The sequence below is a fragment of the Prunus persica genome, chromosome G2 (assembly GCF_000346465.2).
Source record: "Prunus persica cultivar Lovell chromosome G2, Prunus_persica_NCBIv2, whole genome shotgun sequence".
Lineage (NCBI taxonomy): Eukaryota > Viridiplantae > Streptophyta > Magnoliopsida > Rosales > Rosaceae > Prunus > Prunus persica.
Window position 1 is genome coordinate 24,936,079 of NC_034010.1, and position 27,075 is coordinate 24,963,153.

The window sequence follows — 27,075 nt, forward strand, 5'->3', positions numbered from 1 at the left end:
CCATGACAACATCTCCCAATCTGTATGTATGTAAAACAAACACAGAAGATTTGAATGATGGTAACAATATAGTACAGAGAGATAGAGATAGGGTGATATATATTCTGTATGTGGGGGGAGAGAGAGAGAGAGAGAGAGAGAGAGAGAGAGAGAGAGAGAGAGATTATATGCGTATTGTGGTTTTCACAGGTTTCTTGGCCTGCAAAAGCAAAATCCATTTGTAACCATGTGAACTCTGAAGGGAGAAACAAAGTATACAAGAAAGAAAAGGGTAGGGGGGTTAAGACCTAATTAACACTTACCATTTCTGAGATGGGAGTGAAGAAGAAAAAGAAGAAGAAATAAATGTGGTTTGATGGCTGGCTGCCCATATGATTGGGTGGCCTAACTTAGCTTACCCTGGTCTTAGTCTAGTACGTCAGTGAGGCAAGCCTTACAAGCAAACAACGTGATCCTAATAGGCAGTCCATTTGAGTGTGATTGTGTATCTCACGTCATTTTTTTATTTTTGAGTTTGAAAACTGCTTGTGAGCTGTGACTCTGAGTGAGTTCTGGTGCTCGTCATTCTCCCGTATCCAAAACTAGATTGACTTAAAACATAACAAAATAAAATTTGGCCCAAATGACAACGAAGCCTAGCCCAGTGAAAAAGGACATGACTTACAGACCAATGGTCTCAAGTTTGATGTGTGTGTGAGAAACCCCCCTCCCCGTGTAGCCACTGCCACTGAATTTGGCTTGCAAATATCCAATCAAGTAGGATGCAGAATAACAAAATGAGAAAAGAAAATTCTAAGCATTTCCATTATAAAATTAGAGTTACAGCCTTCAAAATAACAAAGCAATATTGTATCAAACTACTTGTCTTCTTGTAGTTGGATCTCCGAGTATCATTACGAAGGGACACGAGTCTCCACAATAGTACAGAACCCTAGTGAGCAGGTAAACTCTTCCTCATTACTTGGGAGCCTCAATTGCTATGTTCACCCACAATTTGAAATTCCTCAAGCATAAATGGTCTTCAAGTCCTGCTTCCAGGATAGAAATATTCGACACTGTTTTCCTTTACTTTGAATTGGAAATTAGACAGCTTGTTTCTTGATCTCTCCTTCCCACTGTTCAGGACTGTCAACTGCAACCAACAAGAACAATGAGGATCATAACTTTCGTAATCTCGTTCAACTGTATGGATATCAAAACCATTAAGATGAGACTTTTGGGAAGTAATACTAGACAGGAAAAGTACACTTGCTACAAGCATAATTGGCAGGTCACCAGCAGCAAGCCAGCAAGCAATACTAATGGAAATAGTTCAATTGCTAACACAGGATTGTCATCTAGTGGACTCGGCGGAGAAGATACGATGGGTAAAAGAGAAGAGAACAAGAAAATTCAGAAAAAGGACCATGACACAAAGCTACTATCATATGTATGAGCATAACACTTAAAAAAACAAAACTAAATATCAACCAGAGGATCAGCAGAGCATTTGCATATGTTAAAAGTTTTAAGTAGCAGATTATTCATTTCCATAACAACCAAGACTCAAAAAGTAAGTAACCACAAATGACGAGAGGGGACCATACATGAATGATTTGACAGACATACTTTCTAGTTTCTAGCAATCTATCTTGGTGAAGAGATGCATCAAATGAAAAAAACATGGGTGAAAACCAGTGAACTCACTATAGGGACTGTTCAAATGAAAGGAAATAGACTCTTGCTTTTTCCATATTAGAGAAGCTATTTACAGAAAATTCAATCTGGTTAAGTGACAAAATGTGTTCCAGCAAATACCTGCCCATGCACATCTGATGCCAAACCAGTGGCTAGTGGTTCTGCTCGTATCAGAATGTCTGCTAGATACTCCATCTGTAAAATAAGGGAGGGCCTCACCGTGTCTGAATATATATCGTCATGATTGAGCATGACTAAGGAACAACCCTGCAATAAGAAAAGGTACACGAGATGAATAACTGAAGAAAAAGGAGTGTGGTATGAAAACCGGAGAAAATGACTGACAGTTGCCACTGATGTCTTACAAATTCTGATACTAAAGTGTGGCAGTAATGAAGAAAGTCTAAAACAAGATTTGTAGATCCCTTAGCAGCCACCTCCATCAGAGAGATATCATCAATCATAACAGTGATACAGTTCTTGTTCTCTTGAGGTAAGGCACTTATAGTCTTTTGGATTTTCCCATACAAAGCAACAAGTCCACCATCACTGTTTTTTCCTTCTTCACCATCTGAAGATGAAAAAACGGAGGATTTCTTGTAAGAAACTAAATTACAAAACCAGCAATACTAACAATTCTTACATTTTTCTTTTAAAAGAAAAAAAAATTGATTTAACGAACTGGAACTACGGTTTATAACTTAATATCAATCCTGCACTGATTCCTACATTGTTACAAATTCAATTGCATATTGAGCAAGTATCTAGCTTTTCTACTTTGATAGCCAATACTAGCAAGTCTTATACCTGATTTTCTCACCTGGGCAATCCACAAGCACGTCAAAGAAAAAGAATCTGTTATTGTCCTTTTGCACAACTAAGTTGCAACCCTGTTTCAAAAACACATCCAAATATCAGATATTTTCATTTATGCTTATCTGAACATTTCATCTGGTAAACATGAAACCACGAGAACTAATAATAATTCATAACAAAAATGAAATGTAAATTAACACGGATATTAGCAGCTACAGAAAAAATTATGGAAATCACTTAAAAAAGACTAATTCTTTGTGAAGAGAGAGGCAGTACCAGTCTTCGAAGGATCCGATCGTAGTGAGAGAAGGGGTGAGCGAAGGCAACAAAAACGACGACGTTGGAGGAGTGAGGAGGCTGAGAAAGAGAGCGCTTGAGAATGTGGTGCAGGACGAAAGCGGCACTGGTCTCGACGCAGTCTTCGAGGAGAACAACGCGACCACTGAGATGGAGAGACCCAAGAGCTTCGTCCAATAAGGTTCCTTGCTCCATTTTCCTCTTCTTCTTCTTCTTTCAAGCTAAAATGCACTGAGCTTTAGGGTTTAGGGTTTGTGAATTTGTGATTTCAACGGTTTCTTTAATTTGATTTAAACGGTTTTTGGCTTCTCAAACAGCGACGTTATTTCACCCGCCTCTATACATAAATAAATAATGCGGTTGGGCCGACTGAGTAAAATATCCATTTTGCTGAGGTGGCAATTTTTGACTGTTCGACCCACTATACAGTCCTCCCTAAACCCTTTCTAGGAGATAAATTATGGAGCATTATCATGAAAGCAAACCAAAGGCAAGTTAATCCAAGTTAATCCAATAAACTTGGAGAGTTTTTTTAATTCAATCTTGACATGAGATAAAACAACTAAGATGAATCAATTCAGAAACAGCATATCACAAATAAATGTTTGTGGGAAAATGGACAGGATACTGCAATACTCTCATATCAAATATGCATATAAATCGATAGTGGAGTCCGATTGGTTTAGTCTAATTTTTTTTTAATATTTTTTAAGAATTTTTATCACAAATGGTTCATGAGGTTTGCTAAATTATCACATTTGGTCCTTTATATGTTTTTTTGTCCTTTATGTTACACCTCACACATCAAATTAATATCACTGTAAAATTCTATTAAATTTTCTGTTAAATTGTTGATATATAATGTCCACATATCCGATGATTTTATTTTTATTTTTAAGGAGCAGGAGGGGTTTGTTACGAGCGGTGAGGAGAGTAGGTTCGCATAGAGATTTGAATTTTTTTTTTCTTCAATTTCTATTTAATTTGGATTTTAAAGTTTATCATAGCTAAATTACTAAATGCCTATATTACGTCAGCACATTTAACAGTTTTGTGAACGCCAAGTGCTAAAGTGGGAAACCATCCGTCCAGGGGTAAAAAGTAATTAAGCCTTTTTTTATTTTTTTATTCCAGTCGCTTCTCCCTACTTCTTCTTCTTCTTCTTCTCTCACTCTCTCTCCTTTTCCCGACTTACCTTCTCCTTCTTCTTCTTCCCTCTATCCTCTTCGTGATTGACTTCCTTCTTCTCCTCTATCTTCTTCTTTTCCTCTCTGCATCTCATTCTCTGTCTCAGATCTGGAAAATCTCGACGCCTCGCCGCCGCACCTCGCCGCCTCATCTTCTTCTCCTCTCTGTCAGTGTCTCGCCGAACACCGAACCAAACCACACCGAGAAATCGGCGCCCCGACCACATCGGTTTCAAGAGCTTCGGTCGGGCGTGAGGTCTCAGAAATTGACAAACCGTGGCCTTGCGTTCGACGCTTGGTGGAGGCTCAACCAAACCAGAGCGAGCCCAGGCCTAGTTCAAATGGCAGGTCCTTACTGGGTTTCAAAACACTTTCTCACTAATTTATTGTAATAAATCTCTCTGTGTGACTGAGATTGCACTAGACACATTCATTTTAGTACTTTTTGGTAATTAATTGCATGCAGATGCAGTCCTCAAATTCCAGGAGAGATTTGGATGCTAGGGTTTAGGGCGTGACTCGAGAGAGTTTACCTGATGACGTCATCTGAAATAAAATCTGGGGCATTGGTTTCATTGCAAGACCTACATCCATCTTCCTCTTATTTCAAGCAAGGGGCTTCGTTGAGAGTAACTGGAAAGTAAGATCTGTGCCCTTTCAATGCTTTAGTGGTTTCATTCAATTGCATTATATAAAATATCCAGTGTTTCTTCTTCTACTTACTTTTCAGTTACAAATATCCTCCCTGAATCAATTCTTACATTTTCATAGTTTTTAACTTGGAAGGTTCTCTTAACTATATTTGTAGATTGGCTGAGTAGGGTACAAGTAGTTTATAGTTTAGGCTGGGTTTGTTGGTCTTGGTGACAGTGTTGGTATCATAAACTGATGGAGTCGAGTTGTAGAAAGAAAGATGAACTAGAGGTGGAATTGCTGATACAGGCATTGGATATGTGATAATTTCAGCATTTCGTTTCGGGTTCTGTCACAGTATTTCTTGAAACGATTCTAGTCTAGTTTTGGTTCGTTGAGAATATCATGATCATGGTATAATAGTGTTGGAGTGGATGCAGAACTGGCCAAAAAGATCTTCTGGAGGCAAATGTGGCATCTCCAGTTGGTAGCATTGAGGCACATTGGTAGCATGATGTGGATGGAGTGAGTGTAATGCTTGGAAACATGTCACTACTACAAACAATAATTGGGAATAGGTCAAGTGATTCAAATAATTGTGGATTGTCTTACACAAGAGGGCTGGATGATTGCTTCGCTTCATTGAATTTAATTGCATTTCTCATATTTATTCCCCAATATCATTAAGAAGCTTAGTCATTAGTATCTCTTGTTTTTTTTTTTTTTCAGGTTACAAGAGTATTCTGTAGAGACAGCCATTGCCACAATTATTGATGGAAGTGACAGCTTAAAAATCAACAGCCAACACCTCAGGGAGCTTAGCTTTCGAGTCGGATCCATCTACCAGTTCATCGGCGAGCTGCTTATTCAACCTGATAATGAGGTAAGTGAGTGGCAAATTACATCCACCTGATGATTTTCAGTGCTGGGCTTCATCCCAACACATGAATGTTATGTTAATTATATTAGAGCAATAAGCTCAATTGTTCTTGCCCTTTTTTCAGGCAGTCTTGCAGGCACGTGTGGGTAGGAATGTTGATGGCATTGATCTCAATCTCTATTATCAGTCTCTCCAATTGTTGAGGCAATTTCAGGCTCATCATTTGAAGAACCCAGCAACTTAAAATATTGTAATTTTAGAGTCAATTTAAAGACCAAATTACCCTCAGCATCCAACCCATCAAACAGTGCAAATTGAAATCCTAATGGCAAAAAGGTCAAAGCGAATGGCCCAATGATCACTTCATAATTGAACCCAAACGAATATATTTAGTCGGGCCCTCAGATTTTTCATGGATTTGACCTTCCGACGAAAAGCTTATGAGTTTTTTTTAAATATTCTTTTATTTGATAATTGTCATTTACGAATTTGTGATCTCTATTTTGTTAAGAGGAAATCAAATATCTAATCGTTGGCTAAGAAGTCCAAAATCGAAATTTGCAAGGGTTTATAGTTCAAATAATTATGAATAATTACCCTTATATTAGACGAATTTAATTCTCCCTCTCTCAATATCGTTTATAAATGTAATAACCAAAAAGAAAGCTCAAAGATATTATTTTGGTTTCTTAATCATTCCTCCTCCAGAGTCAAAGTGATGATGAAAAAAGTAGGTAATACTTGGGCTCACCGCCGACCTAAATAGTCACACTGTCATATTGGTCCAACCAATTCCAACGGACACGTAGCCCAAGATTCTATAATTTTATTCATAGCGCAATATTCGAATAATAAGACAACGATAATTTTACCCTCGGGGTGTGGTTGTGGTTGTTTAGTCATACTTCAAATTACGATTTATTTGAATTTAAAACTTGGAAAAACGCGGTTAGACAAAACTTGCTCTTACTAAGCACTCATATCATGGACCGCTAAAGGCATGCCGAAAAGGATGTTTCTGAAATTGACAATTAATCTAATTCCCATTGCATCCTTACAATTTAATTTATAAATCAACATGAATTTTGATATAAATATAATATAATTGGTTTGATGTACCAAAATCCTAATTAAAAAAATATGCTTACCATCCGTAATTAGCTGTCATTAGTTTTTCTAGCTAATTTTATTTATTTATTTGGCCAGCACTATTTCTAGCTTATTAGACGTGATTACCATCCATATAATTCATTAGTGATAATTCAAAAATAAAATAATTATTTCTAGTTGTGTATGCCTTCTTTTTTTCTTTAAATAATTTTCCTAGTTGGAATCAACTTTGGAGTTAAGTGACTGGAGTCAAAGTGAAAAAATGGAAAACTTTTTACTCTGTCGGAAGACATGCAATTTTCCAAAGACAAAAGGGTACCTTTGCAAAAAGGGTTCATGAATGAAAAGTTATATAGTGGAATGAATAGCGTCTCTGTGAAATTTTAACCAACTCTGCCTCTCAAGTAATATTTGAGGTAAAGAGATAGAAGAACAAGCCATGAGTTGGTTCCTGTGTTCTGGCAAATCAAGCAAAAATGCAAAGAAGAAGAAGCAGAAGAATAAGCCAGAAGATCAGATCCCATCAATTTCAGGTATCTCCATGAACATTTGCCGGACATATTTTGAAACACTTCCAAACTCTCAATCTAGAGTTTTTATCATTGACACGTTTAAAGAGTTAACCTTTATGAGTCAATTGAATGCATTGTTTACCACATCGATTTACTTTAGATGAATGCAGGAATGCCGTCTTTATAATAGCTTGAATCTTAAATATGTGCGATCCTTTTTTATTGTCATTTTTTGGATGTGGTTGTTATCACCCTTATTGGGTATATGCATTTGTTGGTATAAGCTAATGTGGGTTTGTTGTCAATTGGTTTTTGGAATTTTAAGTTTGATTTGCTTTGGTTGTGGTTTCTCCCCGTTTGAATAGAGCCCTGTGCCATAGTACTTGGGTAATGAATTATTTTCACTGTCAAGTTCTGTTCTTTACTGCACAGGCGCTCTACTGCTAGGGACCCTTTCGTTTAATAAAATGAATTTAATAAAGTGCGTGTGTGTGTGTTTGAGAGAGAGAGAGAGAGAGAGAGAGAGAGAGAGAGAGAGAGATTATGATAAATTATTGCCTTAGTTGCTCTTAGTTTCATTTCCTTGAAACCCACTTATTTGGATTATGGAAAATTTAATTTTGAACACTGGTTATGAGTTCCAATCTACTCTACTTCTTCATCAGTTTTGATTGATAGGCATGCATTGCTTTAGAACAAGTTTCTGTGGTGTTTTGCTATTTTGAGTTGAATGCTGTTGATGGAAGTACGTGGATAATGTTTATGATGATGATTGCCCGTTTTGTATCATTGGAAATATCTTAAGCTTAAATTCTTGCTGCTACATGTTTTGTCTTTTGTGAATCTCGTTCTCTTTCAAAACTCTCAATGATGTTCGTATGACTTTTTTGGATTATAATGTAATCCCTGTTTCTTTTGGATTTTATTGCACAGTATACTGTTTTTGTATTGTTTTATTTACTTTTTCCTTTTGTTCTTTCACGTAGAACAACTGAAGGCAAATTCAGCACTGTCTGTAAAGGACTCTAAGGATGGAGGGTCTGATCACATTGCAGCACATACATTTACATTTCGTGAATTGGCAGCTGCAACAAAGAATTTTAGAGCAGATTGTATTTTGGGAGAAGGAGGTTTCGGTCAAGTATATAAAGGGCGCTTGGAGAGTACTAATAAGGTTCTTTACAAGCTTTGACCATCAACTGTATGAAAAGTTATAGTACCTTTTTTTCCTTTTTAAAACTTTTTTATGCCTCTCATTTCCCATGTCCAATTGGTGGTTTAACAATCTCACCTGAATTTTAAGATTTCTCGCTGGCATTGTAAATTTTTGTTTTAAAATTAAAATGAATTACATTTTTGGGGTTCAGTATATATCTGTATTTAGATCCTTTTCTAAAATATCTATTCAATATATATGCTGTATCTTCCATATTAAGTTTGTTGCGTGCTTTGAGTAAGTAGAATGTGGCAAAAGATAACTGAATTTGAAGTCATATTTTTTTGGTTAAAAACTATGGTCTTATGTAAAACTGAAAAGGTTAAGTGTTTGTGGCAAGCCTAAATCTGGACGTTCTCCAATTTAAGAGGCTCCAGTTCGCTTTCAGTCAGTGCAGATAACATGGATATACACATTAATAATCTTTGTTTAGTTAGTGCAATATGTTGGTGGGTTGGTTTTGTTTGCTGTGGGATTCTATCTACTTTCATTGAGATTTTTACCGTGAGTCTTAAAAGTCCTTTTGTTGTTGTTTCTTTGTGTTATGATATCTTTTTCTTTATATGCTAAGCTTTTGGTAAGAGCTGAACCTTGTTCCCTTTTGTGTAGGTAGTGGCCATAAAGCAACTTGATTCCAATGGGCTTCAAGGGAACAGGGAATTCCTTGTTGAAGTATTAATGTTAAGCCTACTTCACCATCCCAATCTTGTTAACTTAATAGGCTATTGTGCTGATGGTGATCAGAGGCTTTTGGTATACGAGTACATGCCATTGGGATCTTTGGAAGATCATCTACATGGTATATACAGCAGTAACAGCACTAGATTCAATTATTTCTTTGCCCAAAGTTCATTATTTTTGTCTTGAGGTCTCTCTCTTTGTACTTGGTGATAAATTGATGTACACATACAATAATTGGGTCTTGCAATAGTAAAGATTCAAAGCTATAGAAATCAGTAGGATTTGACAATTATAGAACTATTTAAATTAACTGTATGAAAAATAGGAAAAAAAAAAATTACTGTATAAGATAATTCTGGAAATGATCCAAAGTCATTTAATCATGCTCTTCTTAAGGTATAGAAATCTTGCAAGCTAACCAGCTAGCCATGTTGTGGAATATTAAATGTGTCAGCGGACTTAGAGTATGGGGCTTGAGCACCATTTTTATTTGTCTTCTATTTGGTATCAGTAATGTTGTTAATCACCTTCTTGATCTCACATGCTGATATATGCCAGATCTACCACCAGACAGAAAACAACTTGACTGGAATACAAGAATGAAAATAGCTGCTGGTGCGGCAAAGGGCTTGGAGTATTTGCACGACAAAGCTAACCCCCCTGTTATTTATCGTGATCTTAAATGCTCAAACATTTTACTTGGTGAAGGCTACTATCCTAAGCTATCTGATTTTGGCTTGGCAAAGTTAGGTCCTGTAGGAGACAACACTCATGTTTCCACTAGGGTGATGGGAACCTATGGATATTGTGCGCCTGAATATGCAATGACTGGTCAGCTCACATTGAAATCAGATGTATACAGCTTTGGGGTTGTTCTTTTGGAAATCATTACCGGAAGAAAGGCAATTGACAATTCGAGGGCTGCTGGGGAACACAATTTGGTTGCATGGGTAAGAGAGTTATGCCTTCTGCTCTGCTTTAATATTTTTGTTTCTAAAATCATTTTCAGGAGTAAAGTTTTGTTTCTTCTTTATATATGCTTTCAACGTATTCTGTCACCTTCTTAGATTATCAGTATTCTGTCATGTTCTTATATTGGAGACCCTTCTAATTATATACCTACTTTCTGTTTTGGTAACAGTTTGAGTTTCGAATGTTATGCAACTGTGCTATGAGTTTTGATTTTCTCTATTTGAAATATGGTATATGCAATATTGACCTACTAGACGGTGTGTACTAAAACTAATCTATTGGCAACACTCAAACGAATTTCCTTATGAGTTACCCTAACAAGTAACAGCTGTACTATTTTACGGGTGAAAGCAACAATGGGAAGAACAAGCTCTTTCTTGCTAAATGGCAGTCTTGCGAATTTCTGCTCATTCACTCTTTGTTGCAGGCCCGCCCCTTGTTTAAGGATCGGAGGAAATTTTGGCAGATTGCTGATCCACTGCTCCAAGGTCAGTATCCGGTGAGGGGAATGTATCAAGCTCTTGCCGTTGCTGCAATGTGTGTCCAGGAGCAGCCTAATATGCGACCTCTCATAGCTGATGTTGTCACAGCCCTTACTTACCTTGCTTCCCAAAAATATGATCCTGAAACGCGGTCAGTACAGAGCTCTCGCACAAGCTCATCCACTCCTAGACCTAGAAGGGAACTGTGAAGTTCATAAGGGAAGACTTATTTGATACAGTTCCGAGATAGGAAGGTTGTGATGAGAACCTAGCTGTGGCCCTGCTTGAGGCTTTTTTATTTACTTCCAAATTGGGGTTTTATTTGTGATTCAGAAGTCAATTGGTTGGAGCTTAGTGGTATGCTTTGTTGGCTGTACATGAAATGGTGCCTGCTTATCGAATTTTGCTCACTCCGGTAGCAGGTGCTGTGGTGGCGCTCCCCCTTCCTGTTTTTCTTTCCTCCACCCTTTTCCTTCTGTCACCTTATACAAGATTCTTTTTATGTACAATTGAGCAATGGGGTTTTGTATCTATATAGAAACTGGTATCCCATAGTCACAGAAATTTATCCAAATTATTTTATAGGAATTTTACTGATTTGGTGAATGAATCGCCTTGTCCTTTGCCAACAGAGGCTCACAAATCACCCATCTTAGAGCTTTTTTTTGGTCATAACATTCATCTTAAAGCTTGAGTTGCAAAGTCTTTAGAAAATTGTGTGGTATGTGCCTAACTGCTCACTGCACCATTGTTTTATGCCAATTTTACCCCTGCTCAAAATTAGTGAAAATGGCATTATTCGAAAAACATTAAAATTGCTTTAGAACTTATTTAGATGGAAAAATATATTGACTTGCAGACTAGTGGTTTTTTGTACTTTAAAAAAAAGGGAAAATTAGTTTTCTCGAAGAGAAATTGAACAAAATTTGTTCACCGCACCAACTTTTTATGAGTTTTATCCCGGCTCAAAAAATGTAAGGAAATTTTGAAGAGATATATTGAACTGTTTTTTCAATGATGTTATAATTTCGGTAAAAAAAATTCTAATATACCCCACGGATAGTTTAAGCGGCCAAGAGTCTGGGTTCAAACGGAGAAAGTAAAAAATATGAGATTCAATAGGCTCATTTGAGCTTGATTATTATTTTATTTTATCATTCTTTTTGTTCAGAGAGAGGGAGAGCAACATAACCGCCATTATTAGAAAAACCCTCGTATTAAAAGGCGAATGCTAAAAACTGTACGTTTATCTGATTAAAACAAAAAGATACTGTACGCTTAGAAAAGTGTCATACAAATACATTTGACGAAGATTATACACCTAGTAAACCATATCATCAATATTTTCTACATTTTTTTCCTCCCCCACTACATGATTATTACCACTACTTAATCAACAATCAAACAATGAATGGATAAAATTGGTTTCTCTATCGAAAAATTACAGACGATGAAAGAAAACAAAACTATAGCTCCCTGGACTCACAGGCACAGAAAGCATGCTATCAAGCTTTGCACATGAGAGTATTACTATCGGGGCAGCAAACATCTATAGGGATATATCAATACAGCCTCTGCTTTGATCTGCTCTACTCTTTATCTTCCACTTGAAGGCCATTCGTCTCTTTTACCTCTGCGGTGGGACTCTGTCCCTCACTGATAGACTTGCTGTCATTTGGCTCCTCATTGTTAGCAGGTTTTCCCTGTTGCATTCAACAGGTGATGAAATTAGTCAAACAGCTCTATCAATCGTATTCTCCTATTGTTGCTTTCACACAATAGTTAGAGTTCAAGAGTGTAACCTTGTTGCGATCACGCCAGCCAAGGCCAAATGGTCGAGATAGCAAACTGATCTTTCTTGCAGGGAACTCTTGTGTCTGGTCTTGATTGGTTTGTACAGGTAAAGATAGAGATCTGCCAGACAACCACTTATTTTTCAACTAAACATACCAATTTCAACTATTGAGGAACAAAGCCACGCAAATCTGATTTTATTTTAATTTGTGTTACCATATGATTGTTGATTGTATAACTGTGTATCCTTTTTAAATGAGCACCATTTCATATATATCTAGGTGTTTTAACCTATGTTGAACAGGGAAAAAGTGTTGAAAAGTAATTTTCGATTTTTAAGAGGAATATCATTTCAAATAAAATGAATATTTGAAATATCAATAGAGAGATTAATAATGAAACAAATATCAAAAATCACATTATCTCAATCACAAGTAAGGCAAGGTCTAAATTAAGGTAGACATGGAAGAAAACCAACGGTAATGAAAGGTAACAGATTAACTTTCGGAAATGAATAAAATAAGAATGCACACAAGGTTACCGTGGAGAAGGTTGTGTTTTCTGTTGACCGGATTGGTATTGCAAAGTAGCCTCCAACATTGATTCTGCCATAACAACTCTCTTTTCCATTTCAGCAAGTGCAGCTGTGGCCTCTTCATACTTCTCCTGCAAGAATTAATATATAAAATTAAAGACATAATCTTGACCTGAAAACCGTGCACTCTGCAGTCACAGAATAGTTTGATTGAATTACATGCGCTAAATATCAATTTCATGCAGATAATGTACAAGATAAGGTAAAGCGTTAATTTGAAAGAAATGAATTGGCTACAAGGTGCATCAAATAGGGGAAAGGGAAATGGTGAGCATCCCACATTTCTCATGTTCCATGCACCCCTAAATAAACATAAATCCAAAGGCTTAAATATAACAATAACAACTGCCGTACAATATCTGTAATTTAGACCTTATCACACGTACATTCTAAGCAGAAAAATTCAACTTTTGGAAAATTCAGGTGGGTTCCAGGTGGTATTTTATGTAATTCCAATGCTATTCACACAGAGATGAAAACTTTAAAAGGAGAAGAAATGACAGGCATACTATTTAGTTGACAAAAAGGTGAAGCTCTCAGGAAAAGGGCGCCAGCAGGAGTTTGACCCTAAGCTGGGATTAAGGTTTAGGGCTTATTTCCTACATGACCTAAGCTCCCTTTCCACACTCTATTTGCAGATTTCTCTTCAGACAGCTAAAAAATTAATTCAGTTTTGAGCAATAAAGAGTGCAACTGAAGTAAGCAGCAAAGTAAACAATTATAAAACAGAAAGCATTCAAAAATTAAATATATATTTGGTGCCAATACCATATATGGCAATTCACGACAAACCTCCATGGAAAAGAATATTATGGAAAGGGACAAGAGAAAGTCAACTTGAAGAGTAAGAAACAATTTTATGCAAGCAATTTAGTAAGCTAATCTTATAAGGGTGGTTCTAAGATAATGATTTCTTATCATTACATAACCAGAACATGCGTTCAGATATATGGTTATCAATGAAACCTGAAGCACTTGAGCAGCATATCTCTGTGCTGCTGCATCTTGCTCAGAAAATCTCCGAGCATCTTCTGTTAGTCTCTGCTCTTGCTCTACTCGCATTAAGACCTGTAAATATAGTAAGTGATGCAATTACCATAACAAGCCCAAAACCAGTATGAAAAGAACAGAAATCCCAAGTATAAAAGAACAGGAAACAATACCTGGAGCATGACACTCTCCTGTTCCTGCTTATCAGAAAGGGCTTGGCGAAGCTCAGCAACCTCTTGCTCTAATTGCTCAACCTGACACAATAAGAGATCAGAATGAAGTATCTTTACAAGTACTTTTTTTTTTTGGTCAAGTGAGGTATCTTTACAAGTATAAGGAAAAATAAACACAATAAAAAAAGTGGAGAAGATTATACTTTATTAACAATCCCAGAGTAAAAAAATGAAACACTAAATAGTAAAATTCCACTTTCACGACATGAAGGTCCACAGTAAAAGGGGCAGACTCGCAAGCAAGATAACCATATCTCTCACTTAGAAAGCTGCAATATATAAAAGTTTTCTGGATATACCCTGGCACTCAATTGCCGACGATTATCTTGCTTGACCATCTCCATCAATGCTGTCTCCAGCTCCTCGGCTCTGAAAAAAGTGAAAAAAGGACCCATGATATCAACGCCACATTAGAATAAATAATAACTGGCTCAAGAATATTTCGTGGTTGGACGTGAAGGCTGTAATATTTGGTTGTTATAGTGTTTTAAGACACCCCCAAATCCTGGTTGGCCTTGAAGGGTAAAGATCAATACCTTTCATCCCAAACTACCAAAATGAGCTATTTTAATTGTACTTAATCAAGTCAACAAATGCCATACATAGTATAAATTATATACCCAACGTATTGAGGACACTAAGAGTTACACAGGCATCCAATATATCCAAAGAATAGATCTTTGTTGAATGAATATTTATTGAATAACCAACACAAAAAACACCTAACACCAGAGAGAATATAAGAACCTGAGTTCAGCAGATCTTTTCTCCTCCAGCAGCTTGCATAATTCAACCTTCAACCATACCACCTGCACGTAGAACTAATTTAAATATCAAAGTTGATTGTGAGGAAAATGCTTTAATAACGAGCCCCAGCAACTGCATATAACCCCGAACAAAATACAAATGTAACACAAAGGTTGTGCATGAATGTGTTTCTTTTTATTTATTTATTAAATGCAGATTAGGTGACAACCCATAGACAGGCTTATTATATGATGAAAAGAAGAAAAAATATATATACACAAAGGTCTAATCAATGGGCTGATAAAATGGTAGAATCAATATGCAAATTCCACTATGCTAAACAAAGAAGACTATAATGAGGGTGTGGAGGGTTCAATAAGCAACCTGTTCTTGAAGATCTGGTACAGACTCTACCTCCCCATCCCCATTCAGGCTAATAAGATCTGCATTATTGGACCCAGACTCTGAACGTGATAAATCACCATTTGTCTGTGCATCGACTAGTCGTTCTCCTTTCTTTGTCTCAATTATCATTGATTTAGGATCTTGCTTGAAATTAAACAGCTTAGATGCTAGACCTTGAGAATCCTTCCACGCCCGAAGTCCCTTCGATCTTTCCTCGATAGCAATAAGTACAGCTGGCCGATGTTTATTTCTCAACTCTTGTAATCTAGTTTCATTTACATTTTGGTAACCCATGCAAGCTGTCAATACCAGTTGACTGCTATCAAATGTAGAGCCAGCCAGTGATTGCAGCAGAGTAACTGCATCTCCAGCATCCTTGGTAGTAACCAGTGCAGGGCCTACAAGTAACTGAGCCAAATTAAGTTTCGTAAACCAGAGAACATACAGGCCACTTGGTACTATATCATGTTAAAGTAACCAAGTTATAAGCCTTTTGTTCTTTAGAAAATGAAAAAAATACTATTTTTATACCCAGTACCATATAACTCCATCAAAGCAAGTGCTGTTCTAAATAGCATAACGCGGTTTCCTTCAAAAAGAAGCACATCCCAGACTCGAAGAACTGAAGTCAATAAATCAAAATATAGGTAAGCTTCAACAAAGTACCTATAAAATAACAGTTAGTTTATTATCTAAAGAAACATATAAAACCTGACCACTTTCCCATGGAAGCATGTTCATGAAGATGGTAAGGAACCATGGTCCACTAACCCATGCCACCTGCACTCCCAGGTAATCTAGATGATTGACTGCAACATGATTAAAGGTGGCATTAAGTGATTGCTCAACAAATATATCAAACAAAAAGAAGTGTATACTGTATAATAATAATATACAAACCCAATCTAGGAAATCTCTCATGCACCAACTCTTCAAAAACAAGTTGATCCACCTGATAAAATACAACTCATCAGAATATTTTGAAATGCCAACATCTGCAATTATACATTTATAGCATGGTTTCCTCAATTTTGTTAATGTATCTCACTTGAGGAGAAAGAGCATAGATACACAAAATGAAAAATGCATGAAAACTAAAGTACAGAAAATATTACCTGAGATTCTATCATTTCCTCAGAGTAATAGCCATCAAAATAATCATCAATAATCCCCATCAAAGCCCTGAAAGGTTTAGCGGTTTTGTAATTACACAAAGCCAAACATGTGCAATCACTTTAAATGTAATTATATGCAAACACAAACTTCTATATTTCCAGGAATTTTTTTGTTCCTTTAAAAACAAACTGCTCTTTGGTTTCTTCACACTAAGCCTCCAAACAAAAGAAAAGGCAACAATATCTGGGAATTATCCTTTCCTGGAAGTTAATAAACAGTCAATTGAGTTTAGATCTTACCAGAAGGCATTTTCTTCGGGCATGAGAAGCAGTAATAAGCCAGCAAAGAAATTCATGGCCTGCGTGTAGATTAAACCCAACAAGCATTAAAGTCGGGAAAAGTGAAACAAAGATAGTAATTGATATCATTGATCAAATTTCAAAAATCAAATAAACCTAAAATTAGAAATGGTTTATTGAGAAGCATCACAAGAAGCTAACTTGACACATTGCAATCTCTCAAAAGTCATCCAAACGGAGCTCATCTCAATTTTATCCAATCATCCTCTGTAAGATGTACACTTACTGTGGCTAATTATCTCAACATTTAGAAGTCAATTTTGGCTAAAATTCTCTGTGGATCACAAGCTATCCTATAGCCTTTCAGGCCTACATTGCCAGATCATGCATTAATCAAAACTACTTGGTTCACATAAAGACCAAAGAACACTTTATGCTTTCATGCATTGGTCTGAACTAATTCGTAAGATGTTCTTCGCAATATACAACTCTATAAAAATAAATAAAATAAAATAATTCAAAATATCACACATAAGCAGTGACAAACACGGGATTTCCCAGATGTTATTCACAGATACATTCATCAACATCATAAATAAATCTAACTCATGAGCACTACAGTGTCAGTATTATTGTATTAACAGTCACAAAAAGGTAAAGTGTCATGTCTATGAAAATAATTACTATATTGATGAATAAATCTCACAGCCACTTACAGTAATGGCAACTCTAAAAAGTTGCAGTTACCTGAGCACATAACATGTTCCAGAACCAATTACCTGACAGTACCCAACAGAGGGATTATGCCGCGCATATGCGGTAAGCAAACGCCTCAAAGCATTTCTACCATCTTCATCTAGAGCAGGGTGACCTGGAAATGTTCTAGGTAGATCCTGCAGTACAGATCATTGCCAATAAGTTAAGAAGTTGGATTGTTAATATTTTCAAATAAAGGAGCAGCCAGACTGAAAACTTAATTTTTTATTATAAATAAAGTGGGAACAACCTTCTCAATCTGCCCTTTCCATTTTTCAGGTGCACATACAGAATCTGTTGCTGACAACTTGCTATTTCTGTCTGAGTCCAAGCTATTTAGTTCCACATTATTACCAGCATTAGTTTCTGAAGCTAGCAGATCCTTGTAATAGTTATCCACACGCCGTGCCTTCACACCAACAAAAGCTTGCCAGAGCTGAAAGTTGGAAGTAAAGCAGTTATAAAGTTTACTCATAACAAAGATATTCATGAATTCAAAAAACAAAAAAAACAAAAAATAACAAGAGGTAACTTGAGAACATAATATGCACCTCTCCCCTGAGAGCCATTGGTACTCCCCCACGAACAAGAACCTCCAACTCTTCTTTCCAAGGAAATAAAGATTCTGAAGGGACAGTGTCAGAAGCAGCACCTGTTGCAGATGCACTCACACTGTCACTTGAAAGGACATCCTGGTCTGACCTCTCCACATCATAGAACTCATCCTCGGAGTCCTCCTCAGATGCTCCTTTTGGGGATCTAGCCTCTTCAAGAGGAGTAAGCGGCTTCCCAGTTCCTGTGTCCTGCTCATGCTTTGACAAATTGTTCTTCTTCTTTATACGAACACTCATCATGGTCTCAATGGCGTGAAGAGATGGTCTAATTTCATTCCATATTTGAATCCCATGAGTTTTTGTGTCCTTAGCTTCCAGTTCCTCCTTTTCGTTATCATTTTTGGTCAGAGAATCAGAACCTGCCTTCTGGTCACTTAAATCATCACCATCAACACCCTTCTCCGAATTGGAGTCTGGTTCATGCTCTGAGGCTTCAGAAAGCAAGGCCTTGTTATCTTGTTCCTTAGATAATCCAACTGCAGGCAATTGAGCGGACTCTGCTTGTAGTTCCAGGAAAGACTTCCACCTTTCTGATCTTTCCTCCTCTTCTTCCTGAAAACAAAAGTAAATTACATGGAGTACAACATGGCCGGAATCTGTGCTTTCAAGTCTGTTTGTTTCGTGAAAATAGTAGATATTAAAATTTGAAAAATAAGAGTCACTCCTCTAGTCTTCACTGTAAGACCAGAAAAAAAGAAGTGAAAACACCAGCCAAGGATTTTAAGAGTTTAAGAATTTAAAAGAACAAAAAAAGTAAAATATAGCTTTTGTTTCTCTTTTCCTTTATTTCCATCATCATGAATTTTTCTCAGTAACCAAAACAAAAGACGTTAAGATAGAAAGAAGAAAATAAAAGAAGAACAAAACCTTGTAGATAGTGGCATATTCTCGGTATCGTTGTACATGCTGAGGTCTCACAGCAAATCCATAAGCATCCCTGTCCAAACACCAATGCCGATTCATTCCAATTTGTTAATAAATGATAAACAAATCTACCTAACACGTTACATTTTCTTTGACAAGCAGTAATTCTATCTAACCTTAACATAACAACAACTCCATACTGAGATCACAATCAGTTCACAATCATATGCCAATCGAAACAGCCCAATTACGAAGATTACCGAACCCAAACCATGAAAAAATGAAATTCCGCGCACAACGGTGCTCGGATTACCAGAAATCGGCCTCGAGCGATCGCCTGATTCATGCTCGAGAATTCTACTAGCCACAGAACTCGGCATTGCCTCATCGCAATCTCAATCTACTGTAAACCACACCGCATTTCACATTCACACTAGCAATCTAAAACCAAGCCATTCACAAGCAAACGAACACACAAATCCTACCAAATTAGATTACACACTAAGCAGCATCCTACGGTCAGGATCTTAAACTCGGACGCATAATTAACTCAGTTTAAGAAGTCAATGTGATCGAAGAAGACGGTGAAATTAGAAGACCTAGGAGGGACGCGTGGCGGGAAGGGGGAGGGGGTAGCACGGAAGAAGCGTATACCTCTTGTGCTCGTAGGCGACAAGCGGGTTGAGAGAGACTTTGGTGGCGGATTTCATTTGGATCCGGTTCGATGCGCGGGGAGATAGGAGCGATCCGCTGGCGAAGATCTTCGTGCTCCGCGGCGCGCCCTTGAATTTCTGCAACTGAATTTTCAACTATGTGCGTGGGAGAGAGTCAGAGAGAGAGGACTGTGGCTGAGGGAGGGAGGGAGGGAGAGTTAAGATGGGTTTTGTTGAGGGAGTGGTAGAGTGTGATGTGTGAGTAGAGAGAGAGAGAGAGAGAGAGAGAGAGAGAGAGGGAGAGGCACATGCATAAGAGAGCGAAATTGCCGTCACATTATTACATGTGCTCCATGTCTCTAACACGGATTTCGAGATGAGGGAGGGAGAGAGGGTCTTATTTCCTGCTGAAGCTAATCAATAGAAAATTAAAAAAAAAAAATTCTTATACAAGCAGGATTTTTTTTTTTTTCAGAAATTATACCAGCGGTATTGAAAAATACACAAAATCTCATATGCACAGTAACTACAAGCTCACTGCATTATTTTTTATTAAAACAATAAGATGACAGAAATCAAACAATTGCCCTAATGTGAGTGTTTTTTTTTTGTTCAATACCTTATCATTATAGTTAAAAAACCTCTTTAAAAGAGGGAATATTTGATTGAGGATTTTACCTAATGTTATAAATTTTCTTTTAAAAAATTGGGAGAAATTAAGTATGATGTTATAATAGGAAATGGTTTAAAGGAATTTACTTATTTACAGAAATTTTAATGAATGAAAATATTTTTAGACAATTATGATGATGTTAAATTACCTTGTTGGTTCATTTAATTAGTTGACTCGTGGCCAAGCCTATGAGCCATCATTTGTGACTGACTCACTTTTATGAGTCATTCTACAATCCCGAATTTGATAACATTTTTTATACTAATTATGAGTGGGTATAATTTCGAGTCAACCTGATTGACATATCCAACCTAATTATAATGGATTGGATTGAGTTATATTAAAAATGAGTGGGTTTCGGGTCTAAAAATTCACAAACCACTATGTACGGATTGGAATTAAAACTTAAAAGTAAGCTTAATTTTGAGTTAACTTGACTGAACCGTCTAACTTGATGACAAAAGGTTTATATTGGGTTGGATTGGCCAAATATTGAGCAAGTCTTTTTTAGTGTAAAAAATTATAAACCGTTATATAATGGGGTGGGACTAAAATCGACCCAACCCACCTATGCCCACTCCTACTAATTTTTTAGGGAAAAATTTTGTTAGCTAGTGAATTTTGGTTTACAGTGGGAGATGTAAAAAGATCAAGTCAATAATCAGCTTGCCAAAAATCTAATGAATTATTGATCATATTTCTATACATATATAGAATGGACTGTGAGAATTCAAGGCCCTACCAATCATGTTTATAATATCATCCTAGTTAAATTTGTGTTATAAACATGCATTATATACGTAATTTTCATTTATTATTAAAGTAAAGGACTATAACCCACAAATTTTAAATAATAATTATTACTACATATGTATTTTATTCTTATTTTTCCGTCACGTTGTTTGCTAACTATAGTAAAGGGTAATGAAAATTGAAGGCATTATGCATATTTCTATTTCTAAATATGTTAATAAACCTTTTGTTTTGGTCAGATGAAAAAAGTAATAATCAAATTACCATAAAAAGGACTTATCCTCAATTGGTGCGCTCGAAATGAGCACAAAACAGAGAGGCCCACAATCATCATTAGTGACAAATGAGAATGGCCTCACCTAGCTGGGCATCCAATATTTTGCCTCCCCTCGGAGGCCAACGAATGCGTTCCTCACCTTGGAGGCCTTCATATATCAGTTATAAGGAACGAGGAATTTGTACACAGTACTTCAGATGCATGAGTAAATATATTTAATTATTATAATTATAAATTTCGTATTTTTATATTAAACTGATAATATAAGATATCCATGCTACTACAAAATTATTTTAGGATGTATTTGGATGAAATAATTTAAACCAAAGTATTTGGATTTAGGCAAGAAGATTATATTAGTATTAAAAAAAAAAAACTGCAGTTAATTCGAATATATCAATATAGCAAAGTAATTGATTGTATTTGAGTGTTTTTCCTCACGATTCACATGGTAAGCAAGGTGGCTGTAATTATTTGATTTGATTTTGTACTGTTTGGTTTCTTACTCATTTGTGACTTGTAACTTGTTGCCTGCTGTGACCTGTCGGTGGTGGGGTTTGCTTTTTGTATAAAGATCCTTTTTATCGTAAATGCCAAATGTAACTTTTTTTAAAATAATCTCAAACTCGAAAGCGTTTATATGTCGGCAGAAGACAACAACTGAGACAACGTTTTTACTCAGCAAGATATTTGTTCTATAGTATTTTTATTGTAATTTGCAAGCATTCTTCTGTAAAGTAACCATTTTTGTCTTATAATTAAAATACTTTTATTTATTTTCCAATAAAGCTTAAATTAGTCCCGATTAAACAAGTTATTATGCTTTCAAATCAAGCGAAATTAACTTTTGATTAAGACTCTCACTGGTTTCTTCTTGCAAAATTAATTTTTATTTTCGATAGAGGAGTCTTTCTTCCTTTGAAGTTACAACTGCGTTTTTCCTAACATTTCTGCTGAGTTTAAGGCTTAAGGTAAGCATCGTGCCTTGGGGGACATATAATGGCATGAGGTCATTGTGCATATGGGGGTCGGAAAATCTTAAGGTTTGGTTGGGTATTCAAATTATGACGGTCATATTTTAAGAGATTTTAAATGTTAAACTGTTAATGTATTTTCTCTTCTCGGTACATTATATATCTGTTTAGTAGCTTTTTGGATATTGGTCCTTTGCCTCTCATCTCAAGAAGAAGAAAAAAAAGGAAGGCAATGCACGTTTTAACCTTTGCATTGCATATCACCATATCTAATTTTGATATTCCCATATTCAAATTTATAATTAACAATTTTCCAAAAAAGCTAAGCGGTTGTTTGATAACTATTTCATTTTCACTTTTTTTGAGAACTGAAAACTGAAAACATCTTTTGTAACATATTTCGTTTTTAGTTTTCAAAATCACCCTTATTTTTTAAAACAATTTGAAAGTGTTTTAAGTTTTAAGTTTTCATTTTCATTTTTTTTGCGGTCCTATTTCATTCATTAATTTTACATCAAGACATATGGAATGCATTCCAGTTATCAAAATTTGGTATTTGGGACCTCTCGATTTGAACCCAATCGCTCAATTCTTGTGTTTGGCCACGGAGCCAATCCAAGCCTCGGGAACTCCATCTCCAAAATTCACCAAAAAATCATCCTATTTGCAAAAATTTCACTGAAAAATACTATGAACTCTTTGTAGCATGCAATTACATTTTATGATATTAAATTCACAATTTGACCTCAAAAACTTCCACTTTCAAGTTTCACATAAAATTGAAAATTGAAATCAGTTACTGAACAACTTTTGTTCAGTTCTCACTTTATGAAAAACTAGCCTCTCTGCACGCGCTTCCGCGCTTGCGAGAGGTTTTTTTTAAAAAATAAGTAAATTTATTTTAGAATTAAAAAAGATAATGGGTAGTTGTGTTCCATAAAAATAGGATCCATTATCTGCCTTTTCTTTTTCTTTTAATTTTTTTAAATATGAAAAAGTGTGAATTTATCATATTATCCTCATTTAATTAATAATTTGAATTCTTAATGTTTGCATTAACCAAGGGCATTTTCTGGTATTTTGAATGTTTCACCATTCTCTGCCTTTTGCTTTATATATATAGATGAAATGAGTTACCAAACAAGTTTTCAGTTTTCAGCTTTTGAAAAATAAAAAATAAAAAATGAAAATCGAAAACCAAAAACCGAAATGGTTATAAAATGACCCTTTTAAAACTAACCCGTCTTGGGCTTGAAATAATGATTATGAGATCAAGGTGATCAGGGTCAACCTTGACATTTTGGAAGCCCAAACTGAATTACCAAAATGGGCCTGGCCCGATATATATAATAGAAATTATTTTTGAATTTTCAAGGAAAATTGTATTATAATATGCTGACTTTTATGTGAACAAGTTATTCGTCAAAGTAACCCAACAAAAAGCATCCACATCTTTTTGCTTTGGCTCAGAGAAAAATGAAAATTCCAAAGGTTCTCTTTTTCTTCATTTTTCCTGAGAAAACAAAGTACAAGGATTGAAAGATTGGCACCAGACCGAACAAAACTTCTGCTGAAACAGAGGGAGAAATCAGAAACAGAGAGGCCTAACTAAACTATATAAAGTTATAAACCAAGCTCACAGCAAAAACAAGAAAGAAAAGAAGAAAGAGCTTTTAGCAAAAGTCGGTTTGTAGATAGAATTTGTAACTGTTTCCCCTGAGAGCCGTGCTGAAACGAAAAGCACTAAAGCCCACGTTGTAGATTTTGTGGTAGTAGAAGTTGTGTGTAGGTGTGTGTAGGTAGGAAGCGAGCCAGCCATGTCAGCCCTGGTGCTCAAAATGACCACAGCAGCCTCGTCTATATACCCCAAGAAGAAGCCCTACCACCAAAAGCTCTCCAATTGGGTTTGGGTCTCCCCACAACGCCCTACCTCTTCCACCACCACCACTCCCTCTCCCTCTTCCCCTCCAGCCCTAAATACCCCCATTCAGGCATTTACGCAAACACATAATAAATACGGGTGCAGGATAACCCCATGCGCACCCCTAGCGCACCCCAACCACCCTCACCCTCCTCACATTCTTCTTCAAAACCTAGGGCCCAGATTTCTTAAATGCCTCTCCGTCTCCTCTCGCAGCAGCAGCAGCTCTAGTGGGGGTTTCTCCGAGGACAAAGGAGAGTCTTCTGGGTCTGGGTCTGGCTCTGAGCCTGGCCCTGCCGCTGGTCTTATGGCCGATATGGGTTCGGACAATAAAGGCACTGATTGGTACGAGAGCCAATTGTACCAAAACCACGACGAATTGTTATCTCCTCTGAAACAGCGCCAACAACAACAACAACAGCATTCTTCCTCCAAATTGCTCACCTTGCCCACCATTCTAACGCTCGGCCGCGTTGCCTCTGTGCCGATTCTCATTAGCAGTATGATTTGCTTTTGTTTTCATTGGCAATTGTGTATCTGGCTGATTTTTTGATTACCCATGTGGGTTTTATTTGTTTTTCGTTTACATTGATGCCTATCGGAGCTCCAATAAAATTGGAGCAGTCATATTTTGGCAATTGGTTATGTTCATATATCTGGGTTTTGTCGGCATTCTAGGTTTCTGCAGATTTTGATTTGGATGCGTAATGCCCTTGCATTTTCATTTGGCTTACGTGGGTTTTTTTTTCCCCCTTCATTGTCCTAGCTTTCTACGTGGATAGTCGGTGGGGAACAACTGCTACAACAAGTATTTTCATTGCTGCAGCAATTACTGATTGGCTTGATGGGTACATTGCTCGAAAGGTTAACTTTTTTACTCTGTCTCGACTCTGAGATCAATTTTCAATTGATTTTGGGAATTTTAATGCTTGAGGTTTTATTGGGGACAATTTTATTGACTTCTTAAGAATTTATTTGCATTTCAGATGAGGTTGGGATCTGCTTTTGGTGCTTTTTTGGATCCCGTAGCTGACAAGGTATTTTTCTTTCTTATCAAGTTCAAATTTAACACGTTCATTGTCAATTTCAGATTGTTTCTGTTTATTATTATTCTTTAAAACTGTTTTAGAGTTCTAAATTTGATTGTCATCCTGCTGAATGCAGCTCATGGTTGCAGCCACACTGGTTTTGTTGTGTTCCAGGCCTTTGGATGTTGCTATGTTTGGGCAAGTTCCATGGTTGCTGGTTGTTCCTTCAATTGCCATAATCGGTAGAGAGGTATTATATAATTCTACTTACCTTCTTTATTTCCTTAGTTATTGATTCATCGATTCAGGACTTGCGTTTCTTGCCCTTTTTTCTTGTGATGACTGACCAATAAAATATTTCACTGGTATGTTAGTAATTGTCAAAATGGAATTTGATTGGATTTTTGGCACCTAGGAAATCATAGTTAGTAGAAAATTTGCATTTGCCTGTATTTAACATGAAATTGTACATGCATGATGTTGCATGTAGAAAGTACGAGGGTATCTTCCTAAAGATGTGGGGTCTAGGGTATCATGTATTTGGACGGCATATTGAATTGGGGTTTGCAAATATCTTGTCATGATCTCTTCATCCATTTTTTGTGTATGAATGTGCATGTTGTTCTTGTGAGTTCCTGCTGATCAAGTTTTACTGTTTTAGGATCATGTTTGCTCAAATAAGCAATTATCAACTGCTCTATCTTGCCCCGTACTTGTGCAATCATTCTTGTTGTGTAGTTTTATTGATTCTATTGAATTGATAGTACTGTCTTACAAATCAGTTTGCATCTTATTTTTAGATAACCATGTCTGCAGTTAGAGAATGGGCTGCTTCTCAGAACAGTAAGCTTTTAGAGGTTTGGTTTCCTTCCCCATGCCACCTTGTCATTTTAGAACTTAAAAAGCTTTTTAGCTGTAACACATATCATAAACAAAGTAGTTATTAGAATGGTGAATATTCTCAGGCTGTTGCTGTAAATAACTTGGGAAAGTGGAAAACAGCCACACAGATGATCGCGCTAACTGTCCTCTTGGCCACCCGAGACAGCAGGTAAATTGTCTGTTTTGATTGGCTTTTGATCTTTTCTCTTTAGGTCAATACAGTTGAAAGATTTGGTAGTTTCTGACCCCTTTGCTTCCATCACCTACCATCCAACTTTTGCAGTCTTGGAAGACCAGAGGCTCTAGTAGCTTCGGGTGTTGCTTTGCTTTATATTTCAGCAGGGCTTGCTGTATGGTCTTTAGTTGTGTATATGAGCAAGATATGGAAAGTACTGCTGAAGTAGTGTGTGTGCTGTTGCTCTGTGTCTACGGATATACATACTTCTCAACTGAGCAATCATCTCAAATGCGAAGAAGTACTTGTTAGTGCTCTGTACATGAACCCCGTAATGAGCCATTGGAGCATCCTGCTGATAGTCGATGGAGGGGATAACCGCTATTGCTAAAGTTTCTGCAGTATTAAGTAAATTGCACTTTCATATTTTGGGCGGGGTAGTATCATTTTGTTTGATTGCTCCCCTCGGCGACTTTATATTCTCACAGCTGTCAGGTTCATCTGACTTTTCAGGATAATAGAGATGTTGAAACAAAATTTCCTCTTTACATCACATTTTGGTTATTCAATTTTTTGTTCTTTGAAAAAAATATGTACACTGATTTGGAAGATGATGGTTCTTTGAAGCCGAGATGATGTTGGAGGATGTGGCATTAATTAATTTAGTTGCTGCTGCAGTTTGGCGCTGGAGATGGCTTATGTTTGTTGATTCTAGAAAGTGTAAACAAAAATAATCTACGGCTAAAGAAAGTAGCTTTCTGAGTTCCCCTTATATGCTTATGGCATTTACTTTGCAGAGAAGCATTTTATTGATTTTTGCAGGATATTGCAAGATTGATAATATTTCCCTTATAAAAAGGGAA

The 27,075-nt window shown here is 36.6% G+C and overlaps 5 protein-coding genes across 8 annotated transcripts; 3 read left to right on the top strand and 2 right to left on the bottom strand.

Annotated features, from left to right (window-relative positions):
* Window positions 775–3,105, bottom strand: LOC18784814 (elongator complex protein 6). Its single transcript, XM_020558513.1, has 5 exons — window positions 2,770–3,105; window positions 2,498–2,567; window positions 2,043–2,248; window positions 1,798–1,944; window positions 775–1,132 (listed from the first exon to the last, which is right to left on the bottom strand). Exons 1-5 carry the CDS (start codon window positions 2,983–2,985, stop codon window positions 1,022–1,024), a joined length of 750 nt encoding a protein of 249 aa, XP_020414102.1. The 5' UTR covers window positions 2,986–3,105; the 3' UTR covers window positions 775–1,021.
* On the top strand, window positions 4,013–6,030 carry LOC18785651 (CST complex subunit TEN1). 3 transcript variants are annotated; one of them, XM_020558514.1, is made up of 4 exons: window positions 4,013–4,325; window positions 4,444–4,617; window positions 5,340–5,493; window positions 5,615–6,030. In XM_020558514.1, the coding sequence occupies exons 2-4, from the start codon at window positions 4,514–4,516 to the stop codon at window positions 5,732–5,734; spliced, it is 378 nt and encodes a 125-aa protein (XP_020414103.1). In that variant the 5' UTR covers window positions 4,013–4,325; window positions 4,444–4,513; the 3' UTR covers window positions 5,735–6,030. The 3 variants fall into 3 exon arrangements, with proteins under 3 accessions (XP_020414103.1, XP_020414104.1, XP_020414105.1); XM_020558515.1 differs by having other exon boundaries at window positions 4,450–4,617; XM_020558516.1 differs by lacking the exon at window positions 4,013–4,325 and adding an exon at window positions 5,051–5,188 and having other exon boundaries at window positions 4,529–4,617.
* On the top strand, window positions 6,982–11,092 carry LOC109947697 (probable serine/threonine-protein kinase PBL7). Of its 2 annotated transcripts, none has more exons than XM_020558511.1 (5): window positions 6,982–7,133; window positions 8,099–8,286; window positions 8,938–9,127; window positions 9,568–9,959; window positions 10,409–11,092. In XM_020558511.1, the coding sequence occupies exons 1-5, from the start codon at window positions 7,040–7,042 to the stop codon at window positions 10,670–10,672; spliced, it is 1,128 nt and encodes a 375-aa protein (XP_020414100.1). In that variant the 5' UTR covers window positions 6,982–7,039; the 3' UTR covers window positions 10,673–11,092. The 2 variants fall into 2 exon arrangements, with proteins under 2 accessions (XP_020414100.1, XP_020414101.1); XM_020558512.1 differs by lacking the exon at window positions 10,409–11,092 and adding an exon at window positions 10,151–10,400.
* LOC18785626 (TBC1 domain family member 8B) lies at window positions 11,739–19,932 on the bottom strand. The gene is made up of 18 exons (XM_007220844.2): window positions 19,531–19,932; window positions 18,880–18,949; window positions 17,950–18,564; window positions 17,649–17,834; window positions 17,422–17,535; window positions 16,643–16,701; window positions 16,343–16,409; window positions 16,128–16,179; window positions 15,944–16,036; window positions 15,766–15,849; window positions 15,207–15,625; window positions 14,823–14,884; window positions 14,375–14,444; window positions 14,016–14,096; window positions 13,819–13,920; window positions 12,799–12,923; window positions 12,266–12,377; window positions 11,739–12,166 (listed from the first exon to the last, which is right to left on the bottom strand). Exons 1-18 carry the CDS (start codon window positions 19,584–19,586, stop codon window positions 12,053–12,055), a joined length of 2,481 nt encoding a protein of 826 aa, XP_007220906.1. The 5' UTR covers window positions 19,587–19,932; the 3' UTR covers window positions 11,739–12,052.
* Window positions 23,624–26,984, top strand: LOC18787445 (CDP-diacylglycerol--glycerol-3-phosphate 3-phosphatidyltransferase 2). Its single transcript, XM_007218079.2, has 7 exons — window positions 23,624–24,627; window positions 24,894–24,991; window positions 25,114–25,164; window positions 25,292–25,405; window positions 25,956–26,012; window positions 26,121–26,206; window positions 26,321–26,984. Exons 1-7 carry the CDS (start codon window positions 24,024–24,026, stop codon window positions 26,439–26,441), a joined length of 1,131 nt encoding a protein of 376 aa, XP_007218141.1. The 5' UTR covers window positions 23,624–24,023; the 3' UTR covers window positions 26,442–26,984.

What these genes read in the sequence shown, in the direction of transcription:
- LOC18784814 (XM_020558513.1), bottom strand. Translation starts at nt 2,985, where the DNA reads ATGGAGCAAGGAACCTTATTGGACGAAGCTCTTGGGTCTCTCCATCTC. An exon ending in ATCGGATCCTTCGAAGACTG is followed by an intron (nt 2,568 to 2,769) that starts GTACTGCCTCTC and finishes TTTTTGAAACAG; the next exon opens with GGTTGCAACTTAGTTGTGCA. An exon ending in ACACTTTAGTATCAGAATTT is followed by an intron (nt 1,945 to 2,042) that starts GTAAGACATCAG and finishes TTCTTATTGCAG; the next exon opens with GGTTGTTCCTTAGTCATGCT.
- LOC18785651 (XM_020558514.1), top strand. Translation starts at nt 4,514, where the DNA reads ATGACGTCATCTGAAATAAAATCTGGGGCATTGGTTTCATTGCAAGAC. An exon ending in TCGTTGAGAGTAACTGGAAA is followed by an intron (nt 4,618 to 5,339) that starts GTAAGATCTGTG and finishes TTTTTTTTTCAG; the next exon opens with GTTACAAGAGTATTCTGTAG. An exon ending in TTATTCAACCTGATAATGAG is followed by an intron (nt 5,494 to 5,614) that starts GTAAGTGAGTGG and finishes CCCTTTTTTCAG; the next exon opens with GCAGTCTTGCAGGCACGTGT.
- LOC109947697 (XM_020558511.1), top strand. Translation starts at nt 7,040, where the DNA reads ATGAGTTGGTTCCTGTGTTCTGGCAAATCAAGCAAAAATGCAAAGAAG. An exon ending in GCTTGGAGAGTACTAATAAG is followed by an intron (nt 8,287 to 8,937) that starts GTTCTTTACAAG and finishes CCTTTTGTGTAG; the next exon opens with GTAGTGGCCATAAAGCAACT. An exon ending in TTTGGAAGATCATCTACATG is followed by an intron (nt 9,128 to 9,567) that starts GTATATACAGCA and finishes GATATATGCCAG; the next exon opens with ATCTACCACCAGACAGAAAA.
- LOC18785626 (XM_007220844.2), bottom strand. Translation starts at nt 19,586, where the DNA reads ATGAAATCCGCCACCAAAGTCTCTCTCAACCCGCTTGTCGCCTACGAG. An exon ending in TGAGAGATTTCCTAGATTGG is followed by an intron (nt 16,037 to 16,127) that starts GTTTGTATATTA and finishes ATCATGTTGCAG; the next exon opens with TCAATCATCTAGATTACCTG. An exon ending in AGGAGAGTGTCATGCTCCAG is followed by an intron (nt 13,921 to 14,015) that starts GTATTGTTTCCT and finishes CTATATTTACAG; the next exon opens with GTCTTAATGCGAGTAGAGCA.
- LOC18787445 (XM_007218079.2), top strand. Translation starts at nt 24,024, where the DNA reads ATGTCAGCCCTGGTGCTCAAAATGACCACAGCAGCCTCGTCTATATAC. An exon ending in TTGCCATAATCGGTAGAGAG is followed by an intron (nt 25,406 to 25,955) that starts GTATTATATAAT and finishes TCTTATTTTTAG; the next exon opens with ATAACCATGTCTGCAGTTAG. An exon ending in TTGGCCACCCGAGACAGCAG is followed by an intron (nt 26,207 to 26,320) that starts GTAAATTGTCTG and finishes CAACTTTTGCAG; the next exon opens with TCTTGGAAGACCAGAGGCTC.